We start from the raw sequence: 23,366 nt of genomic DNA, 5'->3' as shown, positions 1-23,366 counted from the left end.
CCTCTTGTCCCCAACCCCTGGAGAAAAGCAAAACACACACCAGGATACAGGAAGTTTAGAAAACTGCCTTTATTCTATTAGTTGGAAAAATTAACTGGTACAGAAAAAAAGTTTAGTCAGCTGGAGAGAAGAGAACCCCCAATGTCTCTCATGAGAACTGGTGGCTCCTGTGGGAGGGAACCTGGATACAGTAAGAAAGGAGCACTGTGAATTAGAGCCAGACCCTGCAGTCCAGGTGAAAAAGGCTGTGTGTCTAATTGCCTCAGGCGTGAGACCAAATCCTGTATCCGTAGCCCAGCTCCAGAAGAGGGCACTGGGATGAGGGAGGGGCTGCTTTCAGTGATATGGCCACATTTTATCAGAGAAACTGACAAAGCGGGAATTTTAAAAATGAATTTTTCCATCTGACTTTATTTCCAGATACACTCATTTTTTTGTTTTCTTAAAAAACCAATACACTTTTTTTTTTTTTGGTGGGAATGACAAGTATCAGTATTAGGAAATCCAATTATACAAAAAATACTACATCTAGTCTCGGGTAGATATATTTATTTTTGGTAACATACATTAAGTGGCACTAATTACACAGTAACTATAAGGTAACTAACATGAAACCACAGAACTGTAACTGCCACAGCTGCCATGGACTTGCCTCTCTGGCTTGAGTACATTTTCAAAAAAAACTAGATGTCCACCCAGAGCTGTGCCGATGAAATCTATTAAGGAATAAAAGCTCTCAAGTGGTGACTCACCAGAGTTCCTGGCAGCTGAGAGATGATAGGCAGGACATGTTAGTTATAAAGTAGTTACAGCCTAATTCACAAAAGTTACCATTTTTCTTTCTAGAAAGAAGCAAGAAGAAATTCCTTGAATTAGCGCCTGGTGTGTCAGGTGGAGTGCAGAGAGGGCTGTTAGAGCAGTGTCAGACGGGCTGGACATCATTAATAATCATGGTTGGCTTCTAAATACTGGTAGCAAGATGACTTCTGATTTGTAATCTTAGGTAAATTATAGATAAATGAAAAAGGCCAGTAATCATACACTAAGATTAATAAACAGCACTTCAAAATTAACCGCGTGAGGGTTGTGCTTGCAGCAAGGTTTCACAAGACAAGGCACCCAGATTTTTTCTTCCCACGTCTGGCTTGCAGAGCGGCTCTTGTGGCCATTTCAAAAACCTCTCTCACTCCGTCTTTGGTCTTTGCTGAACACTCCATGTACCCAAAAGCGCCAATCCTATTGGCCATATCTCTGCCTTCTTCAGGTTTTACTGGCTCCTGGTGGAGAGAAAAAAGCACTTTCAGCTAAAAGCCTACTACTTAGGTGCACCACATTTAAATTCAGTTAGCCTCTAGCAATTCCTGTTACCTTCAGAAAAGCTGAAGATTGTTTTGTGTCAGTACTGAAGCTTAAAAACTCAGGGCCTTGTGTGGTTTTTGCTTGGCTTTTTCATTGGAGGCTCCTGTTCTACCACTTGTATCACAGGTTCACTCCTCCACCCCTTCATTATTCTAAGCAATGGTTAGTTGATTAAGAAAATCTCGCTTTGCTAACCAGGCTGGCTTGGAACTGAGATCCTCAGATCTCAGTCTCCAGATTATCTAGGGTTACAGGCATGAGCCAAAGGCACCTGACTTCATGAGAGACTCTTATCTCCAACTAAGTACCAAAAAGCCAGCAGTGAAGCTGTGGCTCAAGTGCCAAGAGCACCAGCTTTTAGGGAAAAAAGCTACGGAACAATGCCCAGGACCGAAGTGCCAAGCCTGAGTACCCACACCCCAATAACAACAACAAAGAAGGTGGGGAGCCCTGAGCAGCCCTCGAAGACTTTAAGATCATCATGTAAAGCAAGCTCTTAGGTCTTCTAGTACTAGTTTTACAAAGGACAGGCTGCCCACGGATGGAAATAGAGAGCTTGCCTTTATCAGAGAAAAGGCAGTGAGTTTTGAGTTTCTCAGATTGAAATCGTCCGCATTCTCTCTGCTGTGTGAAGGCTCTGCCATGAAGCACCTGGCTTCTGAAAGAGTCCAAGATCTACCTCCATCATTACTTTAAAGACATTAGGGCTTTCTATCTGAACTTCCTTACCTTTAGGATTTCCTGATCCTTCAGTTGCTACCTCGGCCTCCTATGTACCCAGGTAATAACTGGGAAGCGAGCATGTGATAAAACTCCTGTACATGGAACATCAGGTGTCACTGGGATGGTTCCTTCCTAGACTGTCTTTCCTTGGGAGGACTACCAACTGAGACAGCCCATTTCACACGACTAAGGAGTCTCAACATTCCTCTGGGCAGGTCCCAGTAAACAAGGCAGACGGGATTTCTGGGCCTCTAGAACAACCGAATCGTGAGGGAGTTTGTTGGTGCTCAAGTTCAAGAACACAACAGGAAAACAGATACCACCACCACCACCCTTCCACCTTTCCCCCAGACCATGCCTGCTTCATCTTAGCTAACTCCCGCCTTGTGTGCTCATCATTCCGAAGATCCTTCTTATTTCCAACCAGGATGATGGGCACGTTTGGACAGAAATGCTTAACTTCTGGAGTCCATTTTTCTGGGATGTTTTCTGAAAGAAATATGCACAGAGTTTGGGTATATTAAAATTTCATCTTCCAGACTCTCCAAAAACTCTCCGTTAAATTGCAAAGACACTTTCTTTGCTGCTTCAGATGTTGGACCATTTAATAGAACCCCACTAGTTTCAAAAAACCACAGAGAAAGACTAATAACTCTACCATTCCATAAACACTGAAAATTACCAGCTTCTCTCAGTCCAAGAGTATTGCTGAGCTCCTCTGGACGTGGAGCCCAAGTCAGAGCTCTGGAGGAACAAAGGATTTAAACACAAGATGGCATCCCAATAGAACTGCCTGTCCCAAAGGCTATGCCTGTCATCGTTGGCAGATGATTCAGACCTGAAATTACACAAAAGGTCTCAATTCTGGTACCACAGCAGGCTCGGATTCCACATGTTCTACCATCTTGTCCATGGGCTCACAAAACCTTGAGCCATTACAAAAGACTTAGGTTTTTTTCTTTTGTTGGTCCTGGGGCTTGAATTTAGGGCCAGGGTGCTGTCCCTGAGCTCTACCATTATATTGCTTTACCACTTTGAGCCACAGCGCCACTTCTGGTAAGGTTAATTGGAGACTGCCCTGGCTGGCTTCGAACTACAATCCTCTGAACTACTTAAGCGATGGCTCCACTTCCAGCTTTTTGTTGGTTAGTTGTAGATAATCTCAGGCTGAGAATGTGACTTAAGTGTTACAGTGCATAACATGCATAAAGCTCTGGGTTTAATTCCTCAGTACCATACAAATAGAAAAGGCCGGAAATGATGCTATAGCTCAAGTGATGAGAGTGCTAGCCTTGCTAAGTCTTGAGCAAAAGCCAGGGACAGTGCCCAGGCCCTGAGTTCAAGCCAGAGGATTGGCAATTAAAAAAAAAACAAACTCATGGACTTTCCTGTCCAGTCTGGCTTTGAACTTCGATCATTAGATCTCAGCCTTCTGAGTAGTTAGGATTACAGAAGTGAGCCACCAGTGCCTGCCTTGTCTAAAACTATTTTTAAGATTTAAGCTTTCAAAGTTGTAATCAGGTGAGCAATGACCATGTATTTTATTCATCCATAAACCAAATTTTAGGTTGTTTCTTTAAAAAACAGGCTCTTTGCTGGGTAAAAAGGTTACTCCCAAATTGGAAACATTTTCTGTATCTTCCCCCTGTAGTCCTCTACTCAATCTTGGCTGCCACAATCATTCAGACAGAAAGCGCGAGGACACTTTTTCTTGCATCTGTACTGGAAACCTCAGCAGCAGACATAACTGCTCTAGGTCTGTCAAAGAGATGCATACATTCTAATTTCTGACCCACCTTATAATCTGACACCCAGATCCAGACCCAGACCATAGCATAACACCCAAACAGGTAAAATCAAAACCAAGTCCAACCTTAGACAGACATTAGTTCTATGCTCCCAACCTTTTGTTTTTCTTTCTTGGCAACTGGTGTTATTGGGAATTGAACTCAAGGACTCAGGCCTTCTAGGTAGGTGATCTACCACTGAGTCACACCTCCAGTCCAGGAGACAAGTTCTAGTGTGTGTGTGTGCCAGTACAGGGGCTTGAACTCAGAGCCTATACTGTCCTCTACCATTTTTGCTCAAGGCTGGTGCTTTACCACTTGAGCCACAGCTCTACTTCTGGCTTTCTGGTAGTTAACTGAAGATAAGAATCTCACACTTTCCTCCCTAGGCTGGCCTAGCACCACAGTCTTCTGGATCTCAGCCTCCTGAGCAGCTACAATTATAGGCATGCACATGTGGCAGGAGACAATTTCTTGAAAGAAAAAAGTGAGATGAAAGAAAAATAATGAAATATTTTGTCCTTATAGGATTATATCCTGGGTGATCAAAGTAAGGTCACAGAGCCCTCCTCATTTCCATAGGGTTTAGATGAAATTCATGTTTGTGTCTAAAAGGTCAGATAGTTCCATTTTCCCTATGACCCTCAAAAGGCCTCTAGGGCTGTCCAGTAGTAGCCTCAGAAAGAAAGGCAGTTTCATTTGAAAACCAAATCACAACAGCTGAGAATAACCCGAGTGAACTAATGACAAGATATACTTGCTCTCATTTTTAGTCTTGGCTCAATTTTAGCCTGAAGTGACGCCAGTACCATCACTAAAATGGGGTCAGGAGAAGCTGGGTGCGTGTCTCACACCTGTAATCCTAGCTACTCAGGAGGCTGATACCTAAGGATAGCAGTTTGAAGCCAACCTAAGTAGTAAATAAAGTCCACAAGACTCTCATCTCTAATTAACCACCAAAAATCCGGAAGTAGAGCTATGGTGCAAGTGGTAGAGTTCTAGCACTGGCTTGATGCCCCAATACTGGCTCAAAAATGCATAGATACATACATACATGACAACCATGAAAAAAATACTGAGGCTTTAATCCTAACTATCCAGTGCCACTAACAGGCCCTTGAAGGTTGTGTTAATGATGACAACATTCTTGGTCTACCTTCTGCCCTGTCATGACAGTCCTACAGCACCATGTAAACCGTCTCAGCATCTTCAGCACAATGTAGGTGTATGTGTAGCTATTTATAACAAGACTCCGTTTCAACATCAAGCCAAACCGACTGAACAAAAAGACTTATAACTCAAGCTATATGGGGATTCAAGACCAGCCCAGGTAAAAAGTGAGAGAACTCATTTTAACCAATTTAAAAAAAAAAAACAAAAAACTGGGCAAAGCAACACACTCCTGTCAACCCAGTTATGAGAAATGTAAATAGACTCACGGTCCAGGATGACCCTGCCCATGCATAAATGCAGTAACCTTAAAAAAAAAAAGTAAAAAAGGCTAGATGTGTAGATGTGTGATCCAGTGGTAGAGCACCAAATTCAAATTCCAGTACCATTATCTCCCACAATTACTAACCACAGCAAATCTGGGAGACATAGGCTGGAAAAGGGACCACTATCCCAAGGCCTGGGCTCTTGATTCTTTCTTTGAAGCTCATGGTTGCTTTTCAGCCACTTGATGCCCAGAAAGGACGAAGAAACTGGTTGTGGACCATGTAAAACAAAGAGTGACAAGTATCAGGTTGCAGGGCCAACTTACCTAAACTATCAGGACTGTCAATGGAGAAACACATCAGTATAACATCAGTGTCTGGGTAGGAGAGGGGTCTCAGGCGATCATAATCTTCCTGCCCAGCTGTGTCCCACAAAGCCAATTCTACCTGTTTGGGGAAAAATAACGATAGAAGTACAAGATTAATCTTCATTTTTGGCAAACACGACACTCTAAGTACATTCCAATAGCACTCACTGTTCACTGTTGATAAAGAAATGTACTCATTACCTTATTTATGTAATTATAACCCCTCAGTACATCACCTTTACAATAAAAATTAAAAAAACACAACGAAACAAATAGTACCATCCCAAATAGGAAAACTTAGTGTTTTTTAGGTTAAGTTTTTCTCAAAATAGCAATTTTTACAAATAGATACAAGTATTAAATGACATAGCACAATTCAAAATGTTCAGCTAAAGTAACTTGGTATCTTACATAAAGTGTTTCAGATCAAGTAACATTATTTGGATAGAAAAGAGAAAAACTGCAACTAACATTCTATCAGGTATAGAAGGCAAGATAGGAAACAAAATACCAGATTTTACCAGGCACACCTGGTTCACACCTATAATCCTAGCTACTCAAGGAGGCTGATACCTGGAGAATCAAAGTCTGAAACCAGCCTGGGCAAAAATTTGGCCTAGAGGTGTGGGTTCAAGTGGTAGAGCGTCAGCCACCACAAGCAATCCTGAATGAACTGAAACCCTTAAGTTAATAGCCCAGATACTAGCAAAAAAAAATCAGTACTGAGGACTGAACCCAGAGCTTTGCATATCCTAGGTAAATATTCTACCACTGAGCTACACCTCCAGCCTGAGTAACTTTTTTCTTTTCTTGTGCCAGTATGTACCTTGAACTCCCGCCAGACTGGAGCTCTTAATTGTTTTTCTGTGCTATTCCTGGGGCCTGAACGAAATGTCTAAATGAATCTTTGGTTCACACCTGTAATCCTAGCTACCTAGGAGGCTGAGACCTGAGGATCAAGGTTTGAAACCAGTTTGGATAGGAAAAGTCCATGAGACTCTTATCTCCAATAAACTACACAGAAAAAGCCGAAAGTAGTGCTGTGGCTCAAGTGGTAGGGACAGAGCCCAGGCCCAGAGTTCAAGCCTCAAGACTGGCAGAAGGGAGGGAAAGTCTAAATGGCTAAACAAATACATACCTTAGTGGAGGACTCCCTTTTATGGCTGGAAATCTATTCATTCTTCTGTAGCAGGAAGTTAGATTAATGCCTAATCCCTAGACAGAGGCTATTCCCTTTCACATTGTCTGGCACTGCTAGCAGATCCATCACTGCTTCCTACAACTAAACTGGATGTTTAAGACTTCTGCTTCTGGGACCATGATCACTTATAATCTTGGATGGCTTCCTGGGCTCTAGTAGTAAACACTGTTCAATGTCATCTCCCACATTCACAGCTCCTGAGATTCTGAGACAGGAGGCACAATCTATGATATCCCTTTTCCAGTTTAAGGGCCTGTATTTCAGGGATCTCTTCCTGAATGAAGGACTCCCTTCTCTTGCTAGTCACATTCAAGATTGGTAACATAAGGAAGATAATCACAGCCATTCCCCAAGGCTTTTTTTTGGTGGGGGAGGTCCTTATTTTGTTTTGGTGCTAGTATTGGGGCCTTAAACTCAGGGCCTGGTGCTCTTGCTTGGCATTTTCGACTATAAGCTGATACTGTACAACTTAAACCATGCTTCTACTCTGGTATTTCGCTGGTTAATTAGAGATAAGAGTTGTGTGTGCTTTTCTGTCCAGGCTGGCTGTGAATCTAGATTCTCAGATCTCAGTCTGCTGAGTAGCTAGGATTATAGGCATGAGCCACCAGTGTCTGAGAAGCTAGGATTAGAGACATGAGCCACCAGTGCCTCCTGGCTTTCCTCCAGGTTTTAAATCAATGTCCCTAAATGTCCTATGGACCTAGGCATGGAAAACACTTCAAACAAAGAAGACAAGAGCAATTCTTCTCTACACCTTACTAATGAACAACTTTAAAAAAAAAAAAAAAAGACAAGGGGTATTGCTGCTAGCTCCCAAAATGTACTACCACAGATAGAACAGACCTTTCTGATTGGTTGTTAGACTTGTAACAACTGAAAAGCATTCATTTTGGATAGAGTATCAAGACAAAATTCACTAGGCTTTTGAGAAATAAGCTATAAAAATCTGATCTGAACTTGCTTCCCTCAAGCAACCGGCTCTTTCTCTATATAATAATTTTAAGTTAGACAAGTAGGCTACCATATGACAGAAGTTCCAAAGAGCTCAGCATATTGTCACCAAGTTCGTCACACCTGGAGAATAAGTAGAAACCAGCTTTCCTACCAGACCCATAGAAATACCTATATTCAAGCTATGAACTGGTGGCTCAGGCCTAGAATCCTTTTTATTTGGGAGGCTATTCAAGGACAGCGTAGGCAGAAAAATATCTTATCTCAAAAATAACCAGAGGTGGAGGCATAGCTCAGTGATAGAGTATAGCAAATCACAGAAAAGTGGGAGGAGGGGGGGAGGAAATAAAGATGTATTCAAGCATCCAATGCCAGAGAATCAAGGCTAAATTGGCAACACTACATTAATAGGCCATCTTCAAGATAGGATCCAAAGTACTCTTGGGTTGAAGTTTTTCTTTCTTTCACTCAAGGATTTAACTATTGCAGCCCAGGCTGGCTTTCCACTGTATCCTTAAGTTTTTGCCTCCTGCAGATAAGTATATGATGCCACTCCTGGAAATTCTTACATATTTTTCCCATTCTTAGTTCGAAAAAGTGCTTTGGTCCTAATGACATGAGAACAAACACTACAGATCATTTAACATTTGAATAAAAATGGACTACAGATCTTAAAGAATCTGTTGCTTCCAAAAACTTTCGATCACAATCACTTCTAAAACAGTCTACACCACCATTGTAATCCTAACTACTTAAGAGGCTAAGATCTGAAGATCTCAGTTCTAAGCCAGCCCAAGCAGGAAAACCTGTGAGATACTTATCCCCAATTAACCAGCAAAAAGCCAAATAGGAACTATGGGTTCAAACAGTAAAATGCCAGCCTTAGGGGAACAAGCTAAGGGAGAGAGCCCAGGCTCTGGGTTCAAGAATCAGTATTACACATACTCAATAGATAGCTATCAGGGTATGGTGACATATTTCTATAATCCCAGTATTTAAAATGCTAAAGAAGCTAGCCACAGTGACGCTGTCTTAAAAAATTAAAAAGAAGGCTGGGATGTAGCTCAGTGGCAAAGCGCTTGCCTAGCAAGTGCAACGTCCTGGGTTCGATCCCCAGTACCAAAAAAAGAAAAGACAAAAAAAAAAAATTAAGATGATAAAATGGCTAGGAAAAATGGATTACTCTCAATATTTTTGTTATACTATATTATAAAGAAGCTAAAAAGCCTAATTCTCAGCTGGGCTCTAATAGTCCATGCCTATAATCCTAGCTACTCAGGAGGTTGAGATCCAGACATGTTGATTCAAAGAGTAGACAAGTCCACTAGACTCCATCTCCAAAATAACCAACAAAAACTTGAACCAGGGGGCTGGGGATATGGCCTAGTGGCAAGAGAGCTTGCCTCATATACATGAGGCCCTGGGTTCGATTCCCCAGCACCACATATACAGAAAACGGCCAGAAGTGGTGCTGTGGCTCAAGTGGCAGAGTGCTAGCCTTGAGCAAAAGGAAGCCAGGGACAGTGCTCAGGCCCTGAGTCCAAGGCCCAGGACTGGCCAAAAAAAAAAAAAAAAAACTTGAACCAGGAATATGGCCTAGTGTTATAGTACTTGCCTTGTATACATGAAGCCCTGGGTTCGATTCCTCAGCACCACATATGCAGAAAAAGCTGGAAATGGCACTGTGGCTCAGTGATAGAGTGCTAGCCTCGAGCAAAAAGAAATCAGGGACAGTGCTCAGGCCCTGAGTTCAAGCCCCGGGACTGGCAAAAAACAAGACAACAACAAAAAAACTTGAGCTAGAGGTATGGCTCAAGTGATGGAGCACCAGCCCTGCGCAAGCACAAGCCCCCAGAGTTAAAAATTCTCAAACGGGACCCCCCCCAAAAAAAACCTTAATTTTCTACACTCTTTATGAATAGCCTAACACACAAAATGGTACCAAGTTATTAATAACGGAAATTATACTCACCTGCTTTCCATCCACTTCAATATCTGCCACATAGTTCTCAAACACAGTGGGCACATAAACCTCTGGGAACTGGTCCTTGCTGAAGACTATGAGCAAGCATGTCTTGCCACAAGCTCCATCACCAACAATCACAAGTTTCTTTCGGATGGCAGCCATCTCTTAAACACAGAACAAAGGTGTTATCTGCAATGCAGAAGCCACAAATACACCCTTTTGTGACCAATAAACACAAACCTCTCTTTAGCACATCCAAATTCTAGTGTACACTCATAACACTTGGCACAAAAGGTAGTAAATACACATATGCACACACACACAAAAACCCTCCCAATTAAAAAATTACACTTAATGATAAAAGACTAACCGTGTGTGTGTGCATGCGCGCAGGTGTACACAGCATTCTACTAGGTAGTCCAGGGTGCAGGGAACTCACTATCCTGCCTCAGCCTCCTGGAGGGCTGGGACTAAAGGTGAGTCCACTATGTCTAACTTTAAAAGTTCTTATTTTTATTAAATCCAAAACCTTTAAAATATTATTCCATTTCTACTCCAGTCAAAGTAGCTCTCTCACGATATTGAAAAAACACAGAAGGTACCTACTTTTTGTTACACAGAAGCTCTGACTTTAGCACCAGACTTAGATGCAAAGCAAACTGCAAGTCTGGCTGCTCATAAGCAGAGCATCTGCTGAGCATATACTAGACGTTAGGTTCACTTCCAGCACTACCACCAAAACAAAACAAAGTCTTGTCAGATACCAGTGGTTAACACCTGTAATCTCTCTTTGCTCAGGACTGGGAATGTGGCTTAGTGGTAGAGTGCTTGCCTACCAAGTATAAAGCACTGGGGGTTTGATTCCTCAGAACCACAGGAACAGAAAAAGACAGAAATGGTGCGGTGGCACAAGTGGAAGAGTGCTAGCCTTGAGCCTCAAGGACAGTGCCTAGGCCCTGAGTTCAAGCTCCAGTACTGGGGAAAAAAATTGATGCACAGTTACTACTTTCACACTTCCATAATAAAGTCAGGAAACTGTCAACTGAGCCAGCAAGATGCGGCTGCCTAATACTTCCTTACCCTCACTGTATTGTGGTGGGCTCTGCACATAGTAAAATACTGTCCTATTGTAAATTGCTGCTAGAAAACAATGCAGTGACATAAGAACAATGTCTCACAGCTGACATTTCATTGGAGGACAGTATACAGCAAGTATATTGGGACTGGCCCACTGCTTTTTTTTTTGCTTTTTTTTGGCCAGTCCTGGGGCCCAAGGACTGGCCAAAAAAAAAAAAAGAAAAAAAACTATGTTACAATTGTATTCCACATTTTTATGTCTTTATATGTACTCTTTTTAGAAATTCATTTACATATCAGAAAAATGCCTGAGTAGCTATGAAGTCATCAACATTAGTCTATCGTTGACTTTTTTTTTGGGGGGGGGGGGTGGCTGACAAATGACGCTCAGCAAGGGCTGTGGCTTTCAGAGCTTCATGAAGCTCTGCTGTAAGGAAAAAAAAAGTGGTGACCAGCAATTTTACACTTCTTTTTCCAAGTCCAACTGATCCCCAAGGTAGTGAACTATACAGCCCTAGGCATTGTGGCTACATGGCTTAGAAGTGGTCTATCAGATGTTTCTCAGAAGTTCAAGTGGCTAAACCACAAGCACACATTAATGTGCAGTTCTCCCCACTGCACACAGCAGTCTATGGTGATTTCCTCGTGTTTGTGTGACTATGATGTTGACTCACATTTGTCTGAACAGCTTCCTGAAGGCCTTTAGAGCTATTCACTGAAGCTTTTCATTTAACCTAGTTTTTTATTTTAAGAGCCTAAACTGGATTGGAATTTAAAATAACCACTCACTTGATCAAACACAAGTATTGTAAGGTACTAATGATTAAGTTCACATGTTCCCCCCTTTTCTTCGGTGGTACTGGGAGTCTAAACTTAGGATCCTGCACTTGCTAGGCAGATACTATACCACTTAAGCTACACCTCCAGCAATATGCCCTATTTTTAAAAATTCCTTACTAAATAAGGTTTCAATTAAAATAATCTTGTCTAAACCAAATATTTGGCTGTGATATAGCTATACCATGGAATCCGATTCAACAATAAAATAAAAGGACTCTAAATGAAGACTGATCAATATAAACTCCAACATGGATGGATGAAGCTGGGAACCATTATAGATATGAATTCAATCACGATCATATGCCCTATGACTATAGAAATTATGCCTAATAGGTAAATCTATAGAAGTAAAAAGTAGCTTAGTGACTGGGTATGGTCCCATACTTATAATGCCAATGATCAAAAGTTCAGGTCTAGCTTGGGCTACATACTGATACCCTATTATTAAATACTAAATAAATAAAAAATAAAGCCGAGGGCTGCAAATATGGCTTAGTAGTAGGCACGTGTGCCTAGCACACGTGAAGCCCTGGGTTCAATTCCTCAGCACCATATATACAGAAAAAGCTGGAAGTGGCGTTGGACCTCCAGTGGTAGAGTGCTAGCCATGAGCAAAAGGAAGCCAGGGACAGTGCTCAGGCCCTGAGTTCAAGCCCCAGGACTGGCAAAAAATAAAATAAAGCCAGGCACTAGTGGTCACAACTATAATCCTAGCTACTCCAGAGAATTGAAGTTTGTCCAGGCAGACAAACCTCAAGACTCCAGTGAGCCAGCAAAAAGTGGGAAATGGAGGTTTGACTAAAGTAGTAGAGTGCGGACCATGGCAAGAAAGCCAAGTGAGAAATCAAGGCCTGAATTCAAGTTCCTGTACTGGAGGCTGATTAGACCCAGCAATCTCAGGGATTTTGTACACCTTGCTAAAAGGAACACGACTATTTTATTTTGCCCTGCTCCTCAGATACCCTCAGCCTATCCTGGAAAAGATTTATTCCAGAAAGGACTGTTGATTGACAGGATCTATTTCCAGCCACCATGTCCTTAATAGACTTCTTCCTCTATTGAAAAGGGTCATGGTACTTACTGCTGCTTCAAGTTAGTACTGACTTAGAATTCCAAAGGTTATCACTTTAGAATAAATAAAAGTTATATAGAAAAGGCAGTAAAGGCATAAACTACTAATGTTGATTAGTAAGCCCGAGTATGCATAACAGAGGTAAATCAATTTCACACACAAGAAAGTGGGCTTCCTCTTCTTTGTTAGTAGGTCCCTATCTATCTATAATGTCCACAGACTGAGAGAAAATTAGCCTGACAGTACATGTCAGGTTTTAGTAGATAATTTACATGATATACTAGTCAATATGAACCAGTTAGCATATAACAAGAAAATAAAGATGTAACAAAAAGGGAGCCAGGAAAAAAAAAAATCACATGGTTTCATTTTGCTCTTGAGATTCCAAGAAAATAAGTTACAAATCTTAATAGTGACATTACAGAAACTAAAGAAAGCTCTTTCAGGAACTGAGCTGTAACTCAGTGGTAGGCATATACAAGTCCCTAAGGTTTTCTCTCACAAGACTAGGCAGGGAGAAAAGACTAAGGAAAGGTGGGGGGGGGGGGGGGGGGGGAAGCAAGCTTATTAATATGAGAGATTTAATTTTGCCAAAGTTAAAAACGGGGGTCAAATATGGTCTAATATCGACATTACATTTAAAGCCCTAGGCAAACTTTCTTGGGCGTGGCCATGTGGCTACTCTATATGTTCTTGATACATTGTATACTGTATATATGTCTACCTGACCTAGAGAAGAGATAGAAAAACAGGATGTAAGATATCACAAGAAATGTACACACTGCCCTACTATGTAACTGTACCCTTTTTGCACACACCTTGTCAAAAAATTTGTGTTCAATTAATAAACAAAATAAAGGGGGGGTCAAAGTGAAAATTTATTTAATGAAGAACAGTGAAAATGGGGGCTGGGAATATGGCCTAGTGGCAAGAGTGCTTGCCTTGTATACATGAGGCCCTGGGTTTGATTCCTCAGCACCACATATACAGAAAATGGCCAGAAGTGGCGCTGTGGCTCAAGTGGCAGAGTGCTAGCCTTGAGCAAAAAAGAAGCCAGGGACAGTGCTCAGGCCCTGAGTTCACGTCCTAGGACTGGCCAAAAGAACAATGAAAATGTAGCTAACAGTTCGACAAATCAAAGCCAAGCAGGAAGCTGCTTCAAATGAAGGCATATCAAGAATCTGATTAAGCACCCACTAATATTCATATCTACCACTTGTAAATATACAACCACCTACAAAACTGGCTTTACAAAGTAATTAAACTAATGTAACAAACTACAGCATCAGGTTAAGACAAAATCCTCATTAGAAAAATCCATTTAAGGATCAACATTTAGAAATTTAACCTGGATTTGACAAGACTCTGTATAAACTGGTGAACCTTCTGCAGAAGCACTATATTCCAACTCACTTCCCTGAAATTGTAAGTCATTTCTAGGATTCCAGGTAATCTTATGTAAAAAGCCTATTTCAGGCCAGGTCCTGGTGGCTCCTGTGTTTATCCTAGCTACTCAGGAGGCTGACATCAGATGATTCCAGTTCAAAGATAGATAGGCAGGAAAACTGTGAGAATTTTATCTCCAATTGACCACTGGAAAACCAGAAGTTGATCTGTCACTCTAAGTGGTACAGCATTAGCCTTGAGCAAAAGAGCTCAGGGACAGTACCCAGGCCCTGAGTTCAAGTCCTACCACTACCAAAAGAAAAAAAAAGTCCAATTTAGATTTCATTGATAGACCTACTCCATTACCATTTGTGCCACAGTGTAGTTTTCTAAGAAAGTAAAAGTATGTCTGATCTGCTTAGCATCTTCCTTCTGCCTAGGAAGCCACCATCACCCACCTTTACTCCTCTCTTGTGGCACTAGGAACTTAACACAGAATCTCACCTGAGCTGTGTACCCACAGTTTTTATTTTGCTTTTCAGACAGGGTCTAGTTAACTTTTTGCTAGGGCTGGCTTCCTCCTATAAACCCAAATAGCTGGGATTATAGGAATATACCACACTTGTCACCCCTCCCTCTCTCTTTTGCAAATATTTACCCCTTTCAAGATGACAGAATGCCACTTCTCCATAAAGTATTTTCTAATCTCCACTACATGTTCTACTTCCTCTTTCCATAACCTCCTTTGTAAATATCCTCACAAATACTTTATTATACTTAAACAGGACCCCTTCAAGATTGAGAGGTAAATTAAGGTAGGATTAGTTTTTTGGTTTTTTTTTTTTCTAGTCCTGGTGCTTGAACTCAGGGCCTGGGCACCGTCCCTGAGCTTCTTTTGCTCAAGGCTAGCATTCTATCACTTGAGCCATAGCATCACCTCCATTTTTCTGATGGTTCATTGGAGATAAAAGTCTCATCAACTTTCCCAGGCTGTTTGAACTGTGATCCTCAGATCTCAGCTTCCTGAGTATTACAGGCGTGAGCTATTGGCATCTGGCCTTCTGAATTATTCTTGAACAGGAAGGAAGCCAACAACTTTGTTGATAGCTATAAATTAAATATAAAAATAGCAGGAAAACATTTAGGGAGCAGAATCTATGCTTGAAGTCTGGATGTAAGACACAATTATGTTGGCCGTATTCAATCTCCAAAAGTCACTGGCACAGCTTCCCTGTAAAGCATGGATGTCACCAGGCACTTGTTTTAATCAGTATTTTCATTAAAAGTTTAATGTAAATTAAGAACTTCAATTTCTTGGACATATTCAAATGCTCAATACCTTTATTTTTTACTGAGATGATTTGTGGGTAGAACTGAAGAGATGGGCACCTGTGGCTCATGCCTGTATTCCTAGCTACACAGGAGACAGAGATCTAAAGCCCACTTAGAAGCCAGCCCAACCAGGAAAGTCCACCAGACCAGCAAAGAAAAAAATCCCATAGTGGAGCTGTGGCTCAAGTGGTAGAGTGCTAGCCTTGAGCAAAAATGGTCAGGGGCAAAGCCTAGGCCCTGAGTTCAAGCCCCAGGACACACACATGTGCATGCATGCATACAGACACACAAACATACATATACACAAACATACATACATACAAACTTAGCATTCAAAAAGCCCTGAGTTCAATTCCCAGTCCTGAAACAAAACTACCATCAAGACTGTCCAATGAGAGGATCATTAATACTGGTGATATGTCCACATGTCCCAAGAATTTACATTAATAATGATCTCCCTTCCATAAGAAAGGGAAATAGACTTACTTACAACTTACCTTATATATGCGGTGCAAAATTATGGTTTATGTGACAGAAGTTAAACAAAGTACCTTGAACTTCTCAGGTAGAAGGCTATAAAATAAAAGAAATGAAGAAATTATCTATTTATACAATCCTTAGCTTCTTTCACTTAAGACAAATGTACATAATCAATGTTATTTTCTAAGCTACTATAGTGACTCTTAAATGAATTCCACATAATTTAAAATTTCCAAATCTTGTAATGGTATACACACCCCCTCCTGACTTTGATTGATGGTAATGAGGTTTCACAGAAATTCCTGTTTGCTATGCAGGTGCTCTATATCTTAAGCCATGCCTCTAGCCCTGATTTTTTTTTTTTTTTTTTTTTTTTGCCAGTCCTGGAGCTTGGAACTGAGGGCCTGTGCAGTGTCCCTGGCTTCTTTTTGTTTTTTTTGCTCAAGGGCTAGCACTCTTACCTCTTCAGCCACAGAGCCACTTCTGGCCTTTTCTGTGTATGTGGTGCTAAAGCCACATTCCCAGCCGTAGCCCCAATTTTTTGCTGATTATTTTTCAGATGAGCCTTGCTAGAAGCAAAAGCAACATCTAGAAGGTCAGGCACACCTGAGCCACAGTCTGCTTACTTTAGGCTTCTCAGTGTTGATGGAGTTGCAGGCAAGAGGTGCTATGCATGCTACACTTCCCTCTGTGGAGAAGGAATATCGCTGACTTTTCTGCCGGAGTTAGCCTTAAACTTCTATCCTTCAGATTTCAACCACTCAAGTACCAAGAATGAACTACAGGTGTGTAGCTTGTACTGTGTCCTTTTTCTTTTCTCACCTCAGTACTGAGGCTTGAGTTCAAGGGTTTGTGCTCTTGCTTGGCTTTTACGCTTAAGGCTAGGGACTCATGAGCCATAGCTCCACTTCCAGGCCCTTCCTGCCTATGCTGGCTTCAAACTGCAATCCTTAGATCTCAGCTTTCTAAGTAGCTAAAATTGCAGGCTTATTGAGAATACTGCCTTTCTTAAAGCAAAATAAATTAGTTATATAAATTGCACAACATTCCACTATAAATCTCAAAATCAGCACTGGTGGTTCATGCCTATAATCCTAACTACTCAGGAGACCAAGAGCTGGGGGTAAAAGGTTCAAAAAGAGCCTGGGTTGACAAGACTCTTATCTCTAATTAAGAAGCAAAAACCATGGGCTGGGGATATAGCCTAGTGGCAAGAGTGCCTGCCTCGGATACACGAGGCCCTAGGTTCGATTCCCCAGTACCACATATACAGAAAACGGCCAGAAGCGGCGCTGTGGCTCAAGTGGCAGAGTGCTAGCCTTGAGCGGGAAGAAGCCAGGGACAGTGCTCAGGCCCTGAGTCCAAGGCCCAGGACTGGCCAAAAAAGAAAAAAAAAAAAGAAGCAAAAACCTGCAACTGGAGGCATAGCTCAAATGGTAGAGCACCACCTGTAGAGAACACAAAGCCCTGAGTTCAAGCCCTAGTACTGCAAAAAAAAAAAAAAGCAAACCTAGAAAACATTATTGATTACTTATATTCCATCAACTAAAACTTCAGTAAACATTTCCATGACTAGTTTTTATCCAATTATGTTTGCTATTTACTTATTTTCAGACAGGGTTTCACTGCATAGTCCAGCCCAAATTGGCCTCAAACTAACAGCCTATCATCAACTATAGTCGTGCCCCCAAAGGCTCCGTTTACGTTCGTTTTTAAATTCCGTTTTTAAATTTTTATTTAACTTTTTGGTTCTGGCAAAATCCAGAGCCTTGCACATACTAACAAGTGATCTACTTCTGAGCTACATCCTATCCTACCCCTCACCCGTCTCTGTGTCTGTGTGTGTGTTTGCGAGTGCACACTGGTAGTGGGACTTGAACTCCGGAAATGATTACTGTCCCTTAGCTTTTTCGCCCAAGGCTGGTGCTTGACCACTTAAAGCCACAGCTCCACTTCCTTTCTGGTGGTTAATTGGATATGAGTCGCTTGGACTTTCCTCCCAGGCTTTCTTCTAACCAAAATCCTCAGATTTTAGACTCCTGAGCAGCTAGGATTATAGGCATGTGCTACCATGCCCAGTACAGTAATCATTTTTTTTTAAGTACAGGCTGATAATGTGGCTTAGTGTAGAGTACTTTGCCTAGCATGCATCAAGTCCTGGGTTCGATTCCTCAGCACCAGATATAACAGAAAAAGCCAGAAGTAGCACTGTGGCTCAAGTGGCAGAGTGCTAGCCTTGAGCAAAAAGAAGCCAGGGACAATGCTCAGGCCCCAGGACTGGCAAAAAGAAAAAAAAAAAAGACCCTAAATACATTATCAGCACTTGGAGCAAGCACCAATAGACTAAGACCAACACCTACAATGAGAAGTTTCTGTGCCTATCTGATGGTCAGTCACATGACTACTATAATTATGAGTACACAGGACCTTCACTTAATACAACAGCACTACAGATTTAAAAATGAGTCACTTGAAGCCAGGTGCTGGTGGCTTACCCCTATAATCCTAGCTACCTAGGAAGCTGAGAGGATGGCAGTTTGAAGCCAACCTGTGGAAGAAAGTCCATGAGACTCTTATCTCCAGTAAACTCAGAAAAAGCCCTAAGTGGTGCTGTGGCTCAAGTGGTAGCTAGTTTTGAGCAATAGGAAGCTTAAGGACAGAGCTTAGGCCCTGAATTCAAGCCCAAGGACACACACACACACACACACCTGAAATAAACATTTAAAACAGGAACTTTGCAGCAATTACAAACTTCAAACTACCTTGAAAATCTAGCAATAGGAAGCTTAAGGACAGAGCTTAGGCCCTGAATTCAAGCCCAAGGACCAACACACACACACACACACACACACACACACACACTGAAATACACATTTAAAACAGGAACTTTGCAGCAATTACAAACTTCAAACTACCTTGAAAATCTAACTTATTAGTGCCACAAATATTCAACAGTGAATGTGTCCCCAAAAAAGAATAGTAAGACACATACTTAATAATGACAAGTTTAAAATATAGGAGCTAAAAAGAGCAATTGCCTAAGAAAGGGCTCCATCTCCAGCATCACTACACAACTGAAATACCACTATATTAATGTATAGGTTCGGGAAAACTGAGTTCCACTGGACAGGCTAATAAAGAGGGTAAAATATAAACCAGATGCCAGTGGCTCACTTCTGTAACCCTACCTATTCAGGAGGCTGAGATCTGAGGATCACAGTCTGAAGGCAGTCTTGGCAGGAAAGTCCAATTATCCACCAAAAAGGTGGAAGTGGAGCTGTGGTTCATGTGATAGAGCACTAGACTTGAGAAGAAAAAAAAAAGCTCAGAGGGTGAACAAATGCAGCAGTGGTACTCATTAGACACCATGCTGAAAATGAAGTACACGATTTGTATGTGGGGACAGGAGGAAAAAGCTTGGAGCGAGCAAGGGAAGGGAAGGGATGACACTGTCCAAAAAGAAATGTACTCAGTACCTGACTTATGTACCTGTAACCCCTCTGTATATCACCTATATAATTTTTAAAAAGACAGTAACCAGTTCAAGCCCCAGGACCAGCACATACACACACACAAAAAGAGAGTAAACACTCAAGAGTTTTTCCTTTAAAGTCAGCTCTCAATTTGTAGCAAGGCTAACCTTAAAGTTGAATCTTGTTCCCTCAGTTTCCTCTATCTTGGGGTTACAGGCTTGTGACATCATGCCAAGCCTTTCCAAGTTTTGTTGTTGTTAGTGGTAGTCTTGGGGCTTGAACTCAGGACCTGGGACGCTGTACCCTGAGCTTTTCTTGCTCAAGGCTAGTGCTCTGCCACTTTGAGCCACACAGCACCACTTCCAATTTTCTGGTGGTTCATTGGAGGTAAGTCTAACAAACTTTTCCTGTCAAAGCAGGCTTTGAACCACGATCCACAGGCTTGAGTCACAAGTGCCCAGTGGCCTAATTTTTTTTTATTTTTTGGCCAGTCCTGGGGCTTGGACTCTGAGCCTGAGCACTGTTCCTGGCTTCTTTTTGCTCAAGGCTAGCACTCTACTACTTAAACCACAGTGCCACTTCTGGCTTTCTCTGTGTATGTAGTGCTGAAGAATCAAACCCAGGGCTTAGTACCTGCAAGGCAAGCACTGTACCACTAAGCCATATCCCCAGTCAGGCCTCTCTAATTTTTAAATCCAGTGATTATGTACTATATACCATTATCACTAAAACCCATAATACAATTAAACCCAAATGTGCAGTCTACCAAACCAAATCACTTCCCCGGAGTCTACTGTCTCACAGATAGTCTGGCTCTTCTTTAGGACAATTAAGTCAAATTAGCATTCAACCCCTTGGACTCTGGTTACTACCTGGACTCCACCCCATGGGTAACACCTAAAAATCTGCCGGTTTTCATTTTCATAATTTACACCCCAACATGACTAGGAAAAACTTTTAAAAAGGTATTAATGACAGGAAAAGAATTGAGACTTCAAAAATACTCCAACGAAACCATACACATGATAAACTGTCTACTTGCTATATGCAGTTTTTCACCCATCCCATTCTAAGTAAATCAAGCCAAAATGGCTCACAGTGGCCTGTAAATTAAGTCTAGCCAGATTACATTGGTTTGGAATCAAGGAATTCTGTAATTCCCTCTGGAAGTTGGGCTCTCAAGACCTAAATACTTAAACCAGAACTAGAGGAACAAGGGATTCTGTGCATCCATCTCCTTCAACTAACCACATCAGGACCATCCAGTTGCACAGGGAAGTATAATGTCAAAGTGAAAGAAGTGAAATGTTTGGCAAATGAATTTTTCAGATTCTTCCCAAACTATGCACAACCTTCAATAAAAAGAGAAAACACTGGAGTAATATAGAATCCTTAAATTTTAGCTAACTCTAGAGCAATGGTTAAGAGAACATATTAAAACTAGCTTATAGAACAAGTAATTCTAGTCCCTTCCTGACCGTCTCTGAGACTGTTTTCACTACTAATTGAATTGGCCTACATGTCCTGAAAATTCTTTTTGAGTCTAGCAGGTCTGGAGTGTAGCTCCTTGGTAGAGAACCTGTTCAACACATGCTATGCCTTAGGTTCAATCCCAATATCTCCATTTAAAACAAACAAAAACAGTCCTAAGCCAGGTGCTGGTGGCTCACACCTGTAACCCTAACAACTCAAGAGGCTGAGATCTGAGGATCCTGGTCCAAAGATAGCCAAGGGAGGAAAGTCAGTGAGACTCTTATCTTCAATTAACCACCAAAAGCCCCAAGTGGAGCTGTGGCTCAAGAGGCAGAATGCCAACCTTGAGCAAAAAAAGGTCAAGAACAATGTCCAGGCCCTGAGTTCAAGTACTGATACAAAAATAGTCGTGCAAATGCCAGTGACTCACACCTGTAATACTAGCTACTTAGGAAGCGTAGATTTCAGGATCATGTTCAAAGTCAGCCAGGTAGATAAATCTGAGACTCTTATCTCCAGTTAACCAGCAAAAAATCCAATGTGGAGGTATGGCTCAAATAGCAGAGAGCCGGGCAAAGCAAGAGCACAGACCCTGTGTTCAAGCCCCAGTACTGGCACACACATACAGAAAAAATCCAATCTATTTTGTCTCCAAGAGCCATCACTGCTCTACATATGTAGGCAGACTCTCAAAACAAATTTATCAAGGGATTCTTCAACAATGTTTAAATCTCTGTTCTTGTATTTTTAAACCAAAGAATGTAACTTGTGTCAAATGCTCACAACAGTATGTCCACAAATCTTTCATGTCAAAGGTGACAATCATCCACATGATACTAAATGGTTGAAAAATTCTCACTACATACATTTTAAGGTATAGAGGGTCCTTTCCCCCTTGTTCAAATTTGACAGAGAAATACGACTGCATACCTGCAAGAAATGCCTATTTCAAAAGACAGTCAAAAGACAAAAAAAAAAAGAACCGAACAAGTCACCAAATTAAATGATTAGAAACCCGTAAGTAGAACCAACTCTGCAAGCCAAAAAAAAAAAAAGATACTGAACATGTTTTTGCTTGTTTTCTTTCCAACCAAGATTGATTTGGTGAAAATAACTGCAATTTTATGAAAATGACCCGTAAACTAGATCCGATGAGTAACTAAGGGACAGGTGGTTAAGAGATTCCTAATTAAGGTAGTAACTCTTGAGTAGAACTGCACCGATTTTGATGCAACCTCTCTCAAGTTACCAAAAATAAATAAATAATAATAATTGTGGGGTTTTTTCAAGCTGGAAAATACCTTCGCCCGACCCCCCCCCCGCCCGACCCCCACGCCCCCACCCCCCGCAACAAGACACTCCCGGATCTCTATACAATTTCAACATCATCTTCCAACTCCGAGAACACCGCACTGGAAATCGAAGCCCAGGCGGGAGCAGTTCTCAACCTGAAGAACACGGTGAGTAGTTGTGACTCGTGTTCCACAACGGAGTGGAGAGAGAGAAAGGCAAAATGGAGTTGTTAAAAAGAAAAAAAAAAAAAAAGAGTTTCTTTCCCATTTTCAACTCCCCCGACAGCCACGCGCCGCTTCCACCACCGCCCCGGGGGCCGACTCCCCGGCGCGGCCGCCGCGGCTCTCCGGGGCCCCGAGCCCCCGCCCAGCCGAGCGCGGCCGTGAGAGAGGAAGCGCCGGGGGTGGGAGGGCGGCTCGGGCTCCACCAGGCCGGGCTGGGCGGGCGGGCGAGCGGGCGGGCGGGGGGGGGGGGAAGGGGCATCGGAGGCGGCGGGGCGCGCTTCCGGGGCCGGCGCGGGCGGGGCCGCCGCCTCGGGGCGCGGGCTCCCCCCCCCCCACGGCCGGGAGTCAGGGTCAGGGTCCGGGCTCGGGATGGGGGTGGGGGAGGGAGGACCGGGCCCCGGAGCAGCAGGTGGGGCGCGGCCGCTGCAGGGCGGCGGGCGGGGTGGCCGGAAAAGTGCCGGCCGGGCGGGCCCGGGGCGCCGCGGCGGCTTCGGGGAAATCTTCGCGCTCACCTCAAGCGAGGATTCCCGAGTCCAGCCTCTTCACACCGACGACGCCTGTCCGCGAGTGGCAAGCTCGGAGACGAAGGCGGGCAGCTGAAGAGGCGACGGCGGACTAACCGAGAGAACCGACGGAGGGCGGCGGGCGGGGAGCGCGAGCGAGCGAGCGAGCGAGGGCGGGCGGGCGGGCGGCGGCGGGAGGGCGGGGAACGACGTGCGCGCCCCCGAGCGCCCAGCGGGCTCGAGCCGGCGTCCCGTCGCGGTCCCGCGCACGCGCGTACACTCACAGCCCAGCCACGATTGCTCAGGAGCGCGGCCACGCCCTAAAAGCTAGCATCTTAACCAATGGACGCAGCCGCGCGGGGCATCACGGGAACTCCGGGGCTATAAAAGACCCAGTTGCTATTTTATACTCTGGGAGT

The 23,366-nt window shown here is 42.9% G+C and overlaps 1 protein-coding gene and 1 non-coding gene across 4 annotated transcripts; both read right to left on the bottom strand.

Annotated features, from left to right (window-relative positions):
• Positions 1-45: 45 nt before the first annotated feature.
• Positions 46-23,127, bottom strand: Rhoa (ras homolog family member A). Of its 3 annotated transcripts, none has more exons than XM_048334865.1 (6): positions 22,957-23,127; positions 15,999-16,074; positions 9,801-9,958; positions 5,632-5,752; positions 2,441-2,571; positions 46-1,277 (listed from the first exon to the last, which is right to left on the bottom strand). In XM_048334865.1, exons 3-6 carry the CDS (start codon positions 9,954-9,956, stop codon positions 1,104-1,106), a joined length of 582 nt encoding a protein of 193 aa, XP_048190822.1. In that variant the 5' UTR covers positions 9,957-9,958; positions 15,999-16,074; positions 22,957-23,127; the 3' UTR covers positions 46-1,103. The 3 variants fall into 3 exon arrangements, with proteins under 3 accessions (XP_048190822.1, XP_048190824.1, XP_048190823.1); XM_048334867.1 differs by having other exon boundaries at positions 16,053-16,074; XM_048334866.1 differs by lacking the exons at positions 15,999-16,074; positions 22,957-23,127 and having other exon boundaries at positions 9,801-9,983.
• LOC125342705 lies at positions 3,726-3,857 on the bottom strand. The gene has a single exon (XR_007209262.1). It is a non-coding gene; the product is annotated as a small nucleolar RNA SNORA31 (small nucleolar RNA).
• Positions 23,128-23,366: the final 239 nt, after the last annotated feature.

Source organism: Perognathus longimembris, chromosome 26 (genome assembly GCF_023159225.1).
Source record: "Perognathus longimembris pacificus isolate PPM17 chromosome 26, ASM2315922v1, whole genome shotgun sequence".
Taxonomy (NCBI): Eukaryota; Metazoa; Chordata; class Mammalia; order Rodentia; family Heteromyidae; genus Perognathus; species Perognathus longimembris.
Note: the sequence above shows the minus strand (reverse complement) of the source record. Positions and strands in the feature narration are given on the sequence as shown.